This window comes from Engystomops pustulosus, chromosome 4, assembly GCF_040894005.1.
Source record: "Engystomops pustulosus chromosome 4, aEngPut4.maternal, whole genome shotgun sequence".
NCBI classification, from domain to species: Eukaryota; Metazoa; Chordata; class Amphibia; order Anura; family Leptodactylidae; genus Engystomops; species Engystomops pustulosus.
Genome location: NC_092414.1, coordinates 63,815,230 through 63,829,022, shown reverse-complemented (window position 1 = coordinate 63,829,022; position 13,793 = coordinate 63,815,230). Strand labels below are relative to the sequence as shown.

General features: G+C 41.1%; 1 protein-coding gene across 4 annotated transcripts in view; it reads right to left on the bottom strand.

Moving 5' to 3' along the window:
* Window positions 1-13,793, bottom strand: part of ARHGAP26 (Rho GTPase activating protein 26) — a 202,397-nt gene that overhangs the window by 134,772 nt on the left and 53,832 nt on the right. For all 4 annotated transcript variants that reach the window (XM_072146118.1, XM_072146119.1, XM_072146117.1 and 1 more), the window contains exons 6-9: window positions 9,111-9,221; window positions 3,796-3,900; window positions 1,607-1,736; window positions 473-573 (exon numbers count right to left, since the gene is read on the bottom strand). In XM_072146118.1, the coding sequence (XP_072002219.1) occupies window positions 473-573; window positions 1,607-1,736; window positions 3,796-3,900; window positions 9,111-9,221 (447 nt within the window). The remainder of the gene's footprint in view (window positions 1-472; window positions 574-1,606; window positions 1,737-3,795; window positions 3,901-9,110; window positions 9,222-13,793) is intronic.

Sequence of the window (13,793 nt, the reverse complement as noted above, 5' to 3'; positions counted from 1 at the left end):
CATTGCTAATCAGGGTGGTCAAATCTGGTCACATGTCACATTTACCATTTAATTTCATGCATTAAGAACCAAACATACCTTGAGAAATCTTAGCTACACTGATGCAGAACATATCTTGTTTTGCTGAAAAAAAAAACAATTACACAGAAACTGGGAGATGGTGCAGAGATTGATCACTTCTGCCTGTCAGGCACAACACACTAAATACATAATTATCTAGCAGTGCAAGAAAAGAAGCGGCAAGCCAGGCAAAGGAGCAACAGAGCCTCATTATCCTGAATTTTATTGTTCTTTTTTCAGCAAAACCACTCAGCTCAGGGATTAAACAAAATATGATCCTGCATCAGTGTAACTACAGAATTCTCAAGGTATGTTTGCTTCATAATGCATGAAATAAGTTGGTAGATTTCCTTTAAATCAGATATGCACATAAAATGTAGACAAATCCACAAAATAATAAAGTTTCACTTACCACTTTACCCCCAGATTTCTGGTCAAACGGGACCAGGGTGATTTGCTTTGAATCCCGCTGATAGGTGCAGTAATGTTTCACCCAAGATGTTCCAAAGTGTCCTTCAATGAAGCAACAAATCTATTTTAGTGAATACAGTAGGATATTACTTTAGGAATAAACTCTACTGCATAATCTACAAGTTGTCTTTCAGCAAAAAGGATATATTTCCATGAAAAATTTAGGGCGTTTCTTCAAAAAAAAGTTTATTGAAGTTAAAAGGACACCTGTCATCAGGTCTGTGTCACTTGTCCTGTCACTACTACCTGTTGGAGCAGCTCACAAGGATCCCATCCCAGCCTTTATCTAGTTATTTCATACATTAATCATTGTAAAATCATCTATTCTTTATTATGTAAATGAGGCTGGTCACATGGTCAGAGGCAGTGATGTCACTCCTGTTCCCCCTTCCCTCTCCTCCCCCTGCTCATGTCTGTGTGTAATGTATAGTAAAGCATTGCTGGTGTGTGTGCTGCATCTGCTGACATGCTGCATCCTCCTAATATACAGGTGAGAGACACAGACATCAGCTACACATGAATCTGACATGTTCTGCTGTAACATGGCTGCCTGGAGCTGCTGTATCTCTCCTAAACACACACACATGCACACACAGGCTGCAGGGGGCGCCAGCACCAGGAAGCACATCATTATACAGCCTCACATCATTATACAGGCTGTCAGTCATGCACTGGGGGTGTGGCTGTGCCTCCCACTCATGAATAAGGTGGACAGCTAATGCTTCACTGGACATTTCACAGGTCATTTCACAGGTCATTTGCATACAGCTTTAGGACCTCATTGCTTAGGGTTACAGGCATGTAGAGGGACAATGAAGGGATAGAGGCAATGCTCTCTAATGGCAGTTTATGACTATATAGTTAGTTTAGGGGGGTTATTTTGCATGACGGGTTCTCTTTAAGGTACAACTGTAAAGTATAAAAAAAATGGTTTGCCCAACTCTGCACTCATGCTTCAGATTGGTAAATTTTAAGTTTCAATATACAAACTAAGCCATATAAAACAATATCTAATTTACACTGCTTATTATCAAAGTTGAAAAGCATGTGGCCTGTATGTGAATGCTTTACTCACTTTTCTCCTGTATATACAGGTAACCCTCCATTGTGAAAGGACTAAAAGTTTGTTGTTCGTGAGGGTTTTCTTTCATCTTCTTCATCAGAGCTTCGACTTCAGACCTTGTTCCTTCAAAACGATCCCGAGTCTATAACATACAGCAAAGACAAACCATGAAAATCTTAAATGGCATTTCTGTAGTATGCATTGGATAGTGGACAAATAAATTAGGTTCAGACTACTGTGACCCCATAATTCCAAGAACAGCCCAGCAGTTCCCACCTCTGAATGTAGGCTTTAGCCATTTCCTACATTCTCTATAGGCCTGATGGAACCCTGTCCTGATCCATGATGGAATCTTTTTTGTCATGTTCAGGAAAGGCTGGATTCTTCAGAAAAATATGTAAATAAGCCAATCTTCCAATGTATGCACTCCCATATTCTCTTAATATGCCTGGAACCGCCAGTGCAATTGACATCACTGGCATTCTGCACGCCTGGAGGGGGGAGAAGCATGCAGGGAAGAAGGAGAAGGGACTGTGCACCCCTGTAGCCCGATCCCACCTGCTCCTCTTGCAGACTGCTGGTGATGTCTCTTAGACAGGAGGGTCCAGGTATATTAACAGAATAGGGGTGTGTTGAAACTAGGGTTGCACAATGCATCGAAATCTCGGTACTTATGCGATACTTTCAAAGCCAGAGCGGTTCAATACCCGGTTTCTGTTACTTGTGGTACTGAATGATTTCCACACACTGTATATACTCCTTGTATCTGTCTGCAGAGGAGACATTGGGCAGGGAATCTTTTGTGTAGATGTGTTAGGTTTGTGGCAGAGCAGGGACCACGTCATTAGGGATATATCACCATCTGTCCATATATAGAAATACAGGACCGCGCCTCTATCCACTAGACTAGGCTATGGGCTTAGTGGTTGTCTATGGGAGGATTTTATGTAACCAAGAGCTTCACTGTTACATTGTGACACAAGCTCCGTGCACTGGTATATGGAGAGGGATCTTCTCAGAGATTATTATCATTGAGATGATTATTATGTTGATTAGTATTGAGATATTATTATTATTATTATTATTATGGAGAGTATCATTATTATTGAGATTATACTATTTTAAGCATATAATACAGTTAAATTAAAGGAATAAAAATGTACAAGACAAAAAAATAAGGGCTCATTCAGACGGGTGTGTTCGCTGCTCATCTGCCAAAAATGCGGACGTGATGTCTGATCAGTCCATATTGTATCTGTACGCCATCCGTTTTTTTTTCACATATGCAAAAAAAAGCTGATGGGTTTTCTAATCTACTTCTTGTCCCCCCATTGGTTGCCTAGCAACATTTGAAGAAATAACACTCTGCATACGGATGTCATGCATGTGCCGTCCATTTTGTTTGCGGATCCATTGACTTCTATGGATGTACGTGGGCCACATGTGAGACAAAATAACGGATGCTGCAATTTTCTCACTGCCTGCACATCTGTGAAAAAAAATATGGACATATGAACAGACCCACAGGAAACAGTGGGCCAGTTTGCCCTCCATTAAAAAAGGATAGCGTACAAACATCAAAAACACCCATCTACTTGAGCCCTAAATGATACTCTTTAGTATAGTATTTTGTATCAACATTACCAGGATAACCATCACAAAACATATACTACACCTACACTACAAAGCTTCTCCTGGCAAATCACCGATTGACCATTACTGATCTCATGTGTTTCAAAGGAAATGCGTATGTGCGCATACCTCCCCCAGATGTTTCCATTGCATTTCCAAATGGATCATATTGGTTTTGACTATCGCAATACTTTTCTGGGTATCGTATCGCACTCAAAATTCTGGCATTGGTACAACCCTAGTAGAAACTGAAAGATGGCACACAGCCGAGAGGCGCTTGAGTGATGAAGCCGGAGTGCTTCTGGCTCATTTACATATTTTATAACGTGAATTTCTGAATAGTCCGGCCCTTCTGGAACATGAGAAACACTACACCATCCCCTAGGAAACAAGACGAGCAGGTAATTGAAGACAATCTAGTATCAGTAAACTGGATGGTAGATTTCCATTAATAATAATGACAGAAATTAAAGGCACAAATTTGGACCACGTCATACAATTGTCTAAATAACCAAGATAAATACTAAATCATAAAACAATACAGATGTGAAAGGGTTAGCTCGGCTTACATTTTGGATACTGATGGTTAGCTGTGTCTTGAAATCACTGAAGTCTTTGGCCAGCTCATAGCCGTGATGGTAAAAAGTGAAAAGTCCTTGCAAAAACGCAAGAAGCTGAAAACAAGAAAATTCTAACATTTTATTTCATGAATTTTTTTTTTAATAAACAAAACATAAGCAAATAAAAAAGCCATTGCCTCAAATATCATACTATAAACATACATGTATTTTTATGTCAACAGTTCAAAGCAGCAAACTGTGCCTTCAATACCGACTGTAAATGCCCCGCACAATGGGTCCATGGTTCAACTCTGCAAGACTTAGCCTTCCCCTAGGTGCCATCAAGCATTTACTGGAGAGTTCCTCTGAATTGCAAGAGCTCTTCACAAGCTTATATTTTCATGTGTTTACTAGGAAAATCTCAGTGGAATGTGCATTTCCTGCTATCAGTAAGTAACCGGATACATATAGACATAATTAATGGCCTTTGTTAATCTGCCAGCTATTTATAGTAGTGTTGTATACTGGTATAAACCAGTGTACTCCCTTGTGTGAACAGGAAATGGGGCGCAAAAGAGGATCTAAGCCTCTAAATCCATGTGAACTGAAAACCTAAGCCACATGTTAAATACATTTCGGACTCCTACTTCCTGCACTAAAAACCATGTGAAACTCCACTAGTTATATGCTACTTCTATAATAAGGGCAGCTCTTATGTGTGCAAACAGTAAGAAAGCTTAAGGGTCATCCCAGCTTAGAATATTTCTCAGGTTCATGTTCCATTCAAAGTGACCTATATAAAAATTTAAGTGATGAGCTTTCAATAGTACATAAAAAAAAATAAAAATCCAAATAAAACAAAAAAAACATAGGAGCCCAGACAGAAAGGGACACAGCCTTAAAATGTTTTATTTCTCAAGATTAGGATACCAATTCAAAAAATTTATGCTGTGCTTTTTTTTTGCTATGGTCACTTAAGAACAAGTTTTCTAAATATCACCTGAAGAAGAGAGTAGGCTGGAGAGTAGACAAGGATGTAGCAACCAGGGATGAAAGCAGGAGGATGGTGAGGAACACCTTGTCACAGTAGTACATCTACACATACCACAAATAACATCATGGCACAGATAGAATAGGAACATGGAGGCTTAAAGGGGTGTTCCCGTTCCAACAAATAAATGTTATGGTTTTTATGATTAAAAATTATACAATTTTCCAATATCACATTCTTTTTACTGTAAATATCTTATTTTTAAATAAGGAACAGAAGTAGGCGGAACAGAAAAAGGGGAGCAGATAAATGTATACAACACATTTACAATAAAAAAAAGTAGGAAATTATTAAAAAGCTGTATAAATCATTTTACAAAAAAACTGTAGAGAGTAAAGTGAAAAGGAAACAGGTCCCTTTGGGCATCTTTCAAAATTGTGTTTGAGTACATGAATCAGAGAATGAAGTGGAGTTTTGGTCCGCCTATATACTTATGCAGAGAGCTTTCAATGAGTGAATAGGTCTACAGGCGGTCCCCTACTTAAGAACATCTGACTTACATACAACCCCTAGTTACAAACGGACCTCTGGATATTGGTAAATTACTGTACTTTAGTCCTAGGCTACAATAATCAGCTATAACAGTTATCACAGGTGTCTACAATGAAGCTTTATTATTAATCCTGGTTCTTATGACAATCCAACATTTTTAAAATCCAATTGTCACAGAGACCAAAAAAAAATTGGCTGGGGTTACAATTATAAAATATACAGTTTCTACTTACATACAAATTCAACTTAAGAACAAACCTACAGACCCTATCTTGTATGTAACCCGGGGACTGCCTGTATAGACTTTTTGGCAAAGTCCTCCCAGTCTGACCACATCTTTTCATATTGGTTTAATCTAAGTTGTGTGGTACACCTGAGTTTTTCAAAAGTGCTCATTTCCTTGTTTTCATGTAAATGATTTTTTTTTTTAAACTTTCCATTTTTAAATCAAAAAAGAGAAATCATCTTACAATTTGTACTCAGGAGAAATTGCATAACAGAGACCCCCCCCCCCCACATGTGGTGCACAGCGAAGTGCAGTAGGGAAGGAGCGCCCTGCAGTTGCCCTTTTGTAGGCTATAAAATTTTCGCTTTTTCGTTATTGGGGCCATGTGATGCCATTTTTTTTTGTGGGATGAGAGGCTTTTTTTAGGTTTTACCATTTTGGTGTTGGCATCCCCTATTGTTGAAAATGTAGGAACTTTTTTTTTTTTTGAGGGTAGGAGTATAAAAGCATCAATTCTGTACTGGATTTTTTACCTTTTTTTTTGGTGTTCACCGTATAGACCAATAATCATGTTATCTTTATTCTGTGGGTAAATACAATTACGGGGATAGCATACTTGAATATGTTTTCTTAGATTTTACAAAATTTGCCAAATAAAACCTTAATGGAGGGAAAAATAATTTTTGCATCTGATTGTTCATGATAATACCTTGCAATACTGATGTATTACAGGTTATTAGCTGTATCAGCCTATGCACATGCTATGGGGTCCTGCCATAGTAACGATCGGCACCCTCAGAAGATGGCGCGGGGGGCAGATCGTGGGGGAAAGACACCCAGAAGGATGTTTAAATGCAGCTGAGCGCTACTAGCAGGAGCCCATTGACGGCACTGAGCGGTAAGGGGTTAACCAAGCGCTGGCTAAATACTTATTCTGGGTCATGTGATGTCACACAGGTGCTCGGCTCCTTATAACACACAGCTGTGATTACTCTATAAGGAGCCCATTTCTATCCACAGGAAGTAATCATAGAAGCTTTCTATGGTATAACAGCAAGCAGAGATCTAGAAAACTGCAAATAATTGATATAGTACAACTGCTCGTCCAACTGCTCGTTAACACTTAATTTCTAATCAGCCAATCACATGGCGGCAACTCAGTGCATTTAGGCATGTAGACATGGTCAAGACAATCTCCTGCAGTTCAAACCGAGCATCAGTATGGGGAAGAAAGGTGATTTGAGTGCCTTTGAAAGTGGCATGGTTGTTGGTGCCAGAAGGGCTGGTCTGAGTATTTCAGAAACTGCTGATCTACTGGGATTTTCACGTACAACCATCTCTAGGGTTTACAGAGAATGGTCCGAAAAAGAAAAAACATCCAGTGAGCGGCAGTTCTGTGGGCGGAAATGCCTTGTTGATGCCAGAGGTCAGAGGAGAATGGGTAGACTGGTTCGAGCTGAAAAACTCAAATCGCCACCCGTTACAACCAAGGTAGGCAGAAGAGCATCTCTGAACACACAGTACATCGAACATTCGGATGGTAGGGTCAGAATTTGGCATCAACAACATGAAAGCATGGATCCATCCTGCCTTGTATCAATGGTTCAGGCTGTTGGTGTCATGGTGTGGGGAATATTTTCTTGGCACTCTTTGGGCCCCTTGGTACCAATTGAGCATCGTTGCAACGCCACAGCCTACCTAAATATTGCTGCTGACCATGTCCATCCCTTTATGACCACAATGTACCCTGTAACATCTGATGGCTACTTTCAGCAGGATAATGCACCATGTCATAAAGCTGGAATCATCTCAGACTGGTTTCTTGAACATGACAATGAGGTCACTGTACTCAAATGGCCTCCACAGTCACCAGATCTCAATCCAATAGAGCATCTTCGGGATGTGGTGGAACGGGAGATTGGCATCATGGATGTGCAGCCGACAAATCTGCGGCAACTTTGTGATGCCATCATGTCAACAAGGTGCTGGAAGCGTTCCTCAGAGATTTTGGTCCATATTGAATCTACGCCACGAAGAATTGAGGCAGTTCTGAAGGAAAAGGGGGGTCCAACCCGTTACTAGCATGGTGTACCTAATAAAGTGGCCGGTGAGTGTATAGCAAGCTGTATGAATACTTTTCATTACACGGACAATAATATTTAATGGGTGTTACCATAAGTGTCCACTGCAAGGAACAGAAAACAGAAGGAGAAGTATCAGGAACTCCTCCCTGAACTATAATCAGGTTTGTAAGCAAATACGCTAGAAACTATACGTGTTGTATTGACATTTTCAACTATGGGAGAATAAAGATTTGCAAACTTCTCTACTTCTTTGCATCTGTTTTAAACTATTCTTTTGCGGATGTTGCATGTATATTAAGACAGAACTACATTGGGTGAAACAAACACAGCAGAATAAACCACCAGGATCAAGGGGTATCCTGCTAGGTGGAAATGGGCAAATACAAGCTTAGCATGTGGTAGCCTAGTGCAATCTGTGTGATGTCTGTGAATCATGGAGTGCATAGGAAGACAGACATAGTAATGTCTGAACATATCATTTGTTTTATATACAAGCTTAACCATACAGATCATGATGCACTGGCATCATCTTAAAAATAAACTCTCCGGTGAGGTGTAAATTTGTTGTATATATGTAGGTGGAGAGTTATTCACTGAAGTCAAGCTCCCCCAGTCTCAGAACAACTCTTTATTATAGACAACATGAAACAGAATTTAGGAGATCTACTTATTGGGGACCCTGGACACAGAGCATTTAATTACAGTTACGCTCCTTTCACGTGCCCAATTATGGCGGCTACATGCTAGCCGTACGAATGACATCTGGTCTACGACCGCAATAGAAGTGCATTGTATATGGCACAGTACTACGGTGTCTCACCGTATGAGTCGCAGCAAAAAGAGCATGTTCTATCTATGGAAAGGGTAGGGGTAGGATACATTTGTGTGTAAAGAGACAATTCTTTGGCTGACTGTAGTGGTAAAAACTCTGCCTCCTACAATCAAATTACATCTCACTATAAGGTTAGATTGTTACGCATGTATATGGCCACTGCACTGTGCTCACCATACCGAAACCCGGCACCATGACAGTTTACGGAGACGTATATCCGGACGCAAGTTTGCAGCCAGATATATGTCCCTCTAAAGGTCGTCAGAAAGCGGCCTAAGGGTACATTCAGACGCCCGTCTATGGGGACGTATATGCGGCCGCAAATATATATGTCCCCATAGACGGCAAAGGCGGCGGTACAGTGCCACAGAGCGTACAGAGCATGCTCTATGCTTCCTAGTGTGTGCAAAGCTTTTCTATATGGAGGGGTCACCTCCTCTCCAGCGTACAGCGGTATGCCCAAAGTAGATTTTCTGGTTGATGAAAGGAACATGAACACCAACATATTAGGTTAATTTCACTTTAATTACAAAACTCCACAAATTAATCACTAAATGAATTAAGCGATTATGGATTTCAAACACACACACAAATTCAGAATCTGTCAATAACATAAAAATTGATATTTCATAAACTTACCGGCTCCACAAACTCAAACATCTTTCGCTCCTGAACTTCGTGAATTTTTAAAACATATTCTAACGACACTTCATAGAAATGTTGCCTCATTTGGTCCACCTGACTGTCAGCCTGCAGCACAAGCAAGAAAGTGGCGACACGTTATACTGGTTATGGATAATTATGTATGACAGACAGTTCATGCTGTGATGTGTGGTCGGCATTTACAGAGTGATTGTATTGAATTCAGCCACTGTATGAATACTTGGAGTATGAAAACTCTGAAGAAATAAAAACATTAGCAAATTAGTTAATATATGGTGACAGGCATTATGAACTCCTTCCTATATTACCAACTCTTTACTCCTATTTACTAAGCATGATTTTAAAAGTTGATTTAAGAAGTAGCCCCACTGGTTCATTCCAAGATGACCCTTTGTGTCCCCAATCCAATAGACTTGGCACCACGGCTTCCCTTTCAAAGGGCTGTCTATATTGTTGTGATTTCATGTACTCGGGTACAAACATGAGGTAGATTTTGCAAATGAGAACCGGTCACTAGCTGTATTTGTGAAAACATGAGATGACAGGTTCCCTTTAAACAAAAAATAAAAACTGCTATTTAAATCTCCTGCTTATAAGGACACACACACTTCTCAACTTGACATCCTAGACAAAATTCTGAAAATAGCTTGTTTGTAGCACTAGAAAAGTTTCCACTCCTGGTTTCGGCTCAAAAAGAACAGATAAAATACCAAAAGAATTACTAAATGTGGGTATGGATCCCCAAATATTTGTTTAGGAACTGGCCTGGAGATCTGTGTAAGTAGCAGCAGGACTGTGATAAATACATTTTTATTTCAATATTGTAGCTGGACATGGAGTACTCTGGTGCAATGATGTAGATGATCTCTTCACTGAACACAGTACAACCCTTCAAGGCCTTCACCATAAGCACATTAAGAAAAAAATGACAGGGTGGTGTGACATGCAGCAATGTGCACTGACAATGCTTTAAAATTGTGGTTGCAAATTCTGGCCATCAGAAGGTGATCAGTAAGTAGTAAAAGGTCTATTTTACCAATGTGCCAAATTAAGTACAGGGGGCTATTGGAGAAATTTGAGTTCTTTTAGACTTTCTATTCACAGCTTGGACAGTAACTACTGTCGGGGATCAGTAAATCTACCACAGTGTAACATTATGGTAAGTTCCACAAAAAGGCCATTTGCTTGTTTTTCTCTCTGCCTAGTGTGACTAGTCCTATTGTCAAAGTCACTAACATTTAGTAAGTACTGTATATACTCGTGTATAAGCAGAGTTTTTCAGCACAAAAAAATGTGCTGAAAAACCTCGCCTCGGCTTATACACGAGTTAATGGGAAAAAAAAAAAAAAATGTAATTCTCACCCTCCGGTGTCCACGATGTTCGTTGCGGCTCCCGATCCCTGTCGCAGGTCCCGGTGGCTCCCATGCAATCTGCCGGCTGTCGCACACTGATGCAGCGCTGTCTCCGCTGATGACGTCATCAGCGGCGACAGCGGCGCACCACAGTGTGCGGCGCGATCTCCCGGCCAGAGAAGATAGAAGAGTGAAGAAGCCGCCGGGAGGAACATCGGGGACACCGAATGGTGAGTATTAAGTTTATTTTTTTATCTGTATGCTGCAAGGGGGCAGGCTGTATGCTGCAAGGGGGCAGGCTGTATGCTGCAAGGGGGCAGGCTGTATGCTGCAAGGGGGCAGGCTGTATGCTGCAAGGGGGCAGGCTGTATGCTGCAAGGGGGCAGGCTGTATGCTACATGGGGGCTGGCTGTATGCTACATGGGGGCTGGCTGTATGCTACATGGGGGCTGGCTGTATGCTACATGGGGGCTGGCTGTATGCTACATGGGGGCTGGCTGTATGCTACATGGGGGCTGGCTGGCTGTATACTACACCCTCGGCTTATACTTGAGTCAATATGTTTTCCCAGTTTTCTGTGGTAAAATTAGGGGTCTCGGCTTATACTCGAGTCAATATGTTTTCCCAGTTTTCTGTGGTAAAATTAGGGGTCTCGGCTTATACTCGGGTCGGCTTATACTCGAGTATATACGGAAATAGGTCCTTGTAGTTGTTATTATACTGAAGATCCAAACATGTTAAATATGTATATACACACACGAGTAACACATGAATAAACATCTTAAAAAAGTTAAAAAAAAAAAAAAAAAAAAAAAAAAAGAGAACTGAAAGATGATGGATACCGAAAACATTTACTTGGTATTTCCACTACATATTGGCCAACAAGAAGGAAAAGTCCTTATTTTATCAAGAGAACTAAGATATGACTACAAACTGTCCATTGATATTTATTTAAAAAAATAATAAATAAAAAAAAAACTTTATTCATAAAAGAATGATAAATTCTAGAAGTGGAAATGTTCTACAATACAATACTAGCTTTAAAGAGAATGCAATCTTTCCCCACTAGATGGCAGCACCAGATTATCAGTAGAATCATTCTGTCCTACCTAATCACACATCAGACACAGTAGTCCCTAGTGTGCATCTCCAAAAACAGGCTGCATTTACACTGACGTATGGCGGCGGGCATACCTCCGGAGCCATGGAGAGGAGGAGGGGAGCAATGCATCAGTGTACAGACCATAACACGGGGAAAAGATAAGGCATGTCCTATCTCTTTCCTGTCTACGGAGCGGTGCCGCACGTGTGCAGCAACGCATCGCCCCGTGTGGCCATTGCAGTCTATGGGGGACGCATGTACGGCGGCAAGCTTGCGCCCGTACAAACGTCCTCTATACGGTAGTGTGAATGCAGCCTTATTGTAAGCAGGGTCACTTCTAAAGGGTGAAACGGCAAACTGCAATCCCGAACCCAGCCACTAGATGGAACCGAGCTGCTGGTGTCCACCCCTCTCTATGACTCAAGCACCATCGCCTTAGCAACAACAGCGTCGGTTCCTAGGTCATAAGGAAGACCTAGGAGCTGGAGCGAAGAAGAGCCAGTCACAGGAAGTGCTTTGCTGTGGCAGCTCCCAGTCTACTGGGAGGTGGGGGGGGGGGGGGGGGGGGGGGGGGCAAGTGCTGCGACGGCTGCGCTACAAACAGTATATACTGTATATGCATTGTTAATGCATTTTGTGCTTTATGCAATGTGGCATAATACTACATGATGGGAAAGTTTGGGAGGGCCCCCAAAAATCTTGTCAGTCAGGGGCCGAAAATCTCCTAGTGGCAGCCTCCATTGTAAGCTTTTGATCTTGGCAGGTGTTTTGCACAGTACTTAAAGGGAACCTGTCACCAGGAGACCCATTTTTAGCACTCCCCCAGTCTCCACAGAGCATAGTACATACACTGCCAAAGTGTTTTTGTATTAAAAATTGGTTTTACAGAAAAAAAAGATATGTTATATTAGCATCTGCTGTGTGACTAGGCAGTTGCCTTTTGGGAGGGGCTGGAAAGGAGCAGTTCCCCTCCACCCTTGGGAAACATGTGACCTTTAAAGGGGTTGTCAACTTACAGCAGAAAATTGATATTGCTTGTGTTATGGGAAGTTGTACAATTTTCCAATACATTTTCTCAATTGATTTGTCACAGTTTTCTAGATCTCTACTTAATGTCCCTCTCTAGAAAGCATCATTGTCTACTTCTAGTGGAAAGAAATCTGTCCCTGGTCTTGTGATGGACACGCAGACGCATCACACGAGGCTCCGATTTCTCTCCGTCGTAATGTCGCCTGGTGCACCTGTATGTCCATCACAAGACCATGGACAGATCTTTATCCTAAGGAAGTAAACATGGAAGCTTTCTATAGAGGGACATAAAGTAGAGATCTAGAAAAGTTTGTGTTCTGTGTAAGGGGGTGTTCACACATTTAGTTTTTCTGATGCAGTGGAGTGAGAAAACTAGGAGGAGTAGCAGCTCCAAATGTTCTCACTTATCATGATCCACACCTGTTTTTGGCTTCAAAAACTGCATCTGAAAAATCGAACGTGGGAACGCACCCATAGGAATTGATACAGAAAGTATATTGGAAAATTGTAGAACTTTTCCTTACACAAACAATATGAATGATTTGCTGAAAGTGGACAACCCCTCTACATTCTAGCTTACCCAATGGAGCATTAACCAATATTGGAAAGCCACATCATGACAAACAAATAATAAGTCCAGTTCTGTGATTTCAGCAATCACAGGACCTGAAAATGTAGTCACTTCTAGGAAATCCCCGTCCTTACACCTGGCTGGATACAGACACACCCGCCACAGAAATAAACCACTATTAAATGCCAATAGATCATGTAGTATGTTCACAGGAGGAAGACAATGCGTTGTTGTGCTCAATGGAATATACACCAGTAATGAGGAATGCAGGATCTCTGCCAATAACATTACAGGGATTAGATCTTCTGTACTGTAGGGGTTAGGGTTTGTTACATTCCCAGCGGAGACTAACAGGTGGTATTAGCTCACTAACAGCATGTCTGCCAATGGCACCGCACACTGGTATCTCTAGATCAGTGCTAATAAAGATCCAAAATAATTTGACAATAAATCGATAAACTACATGGTCGCCCACAAAACAAAAAACATATCAGGAGAAAGACCTCTGGCTAAAAGCCTATGTTTAAATCTGTTTATTGCTGTTATAAAGCCTGCATCAGGATGGGTAAGATGTTAGTTGGAAGCCAAGTTTGGAATGACCAAT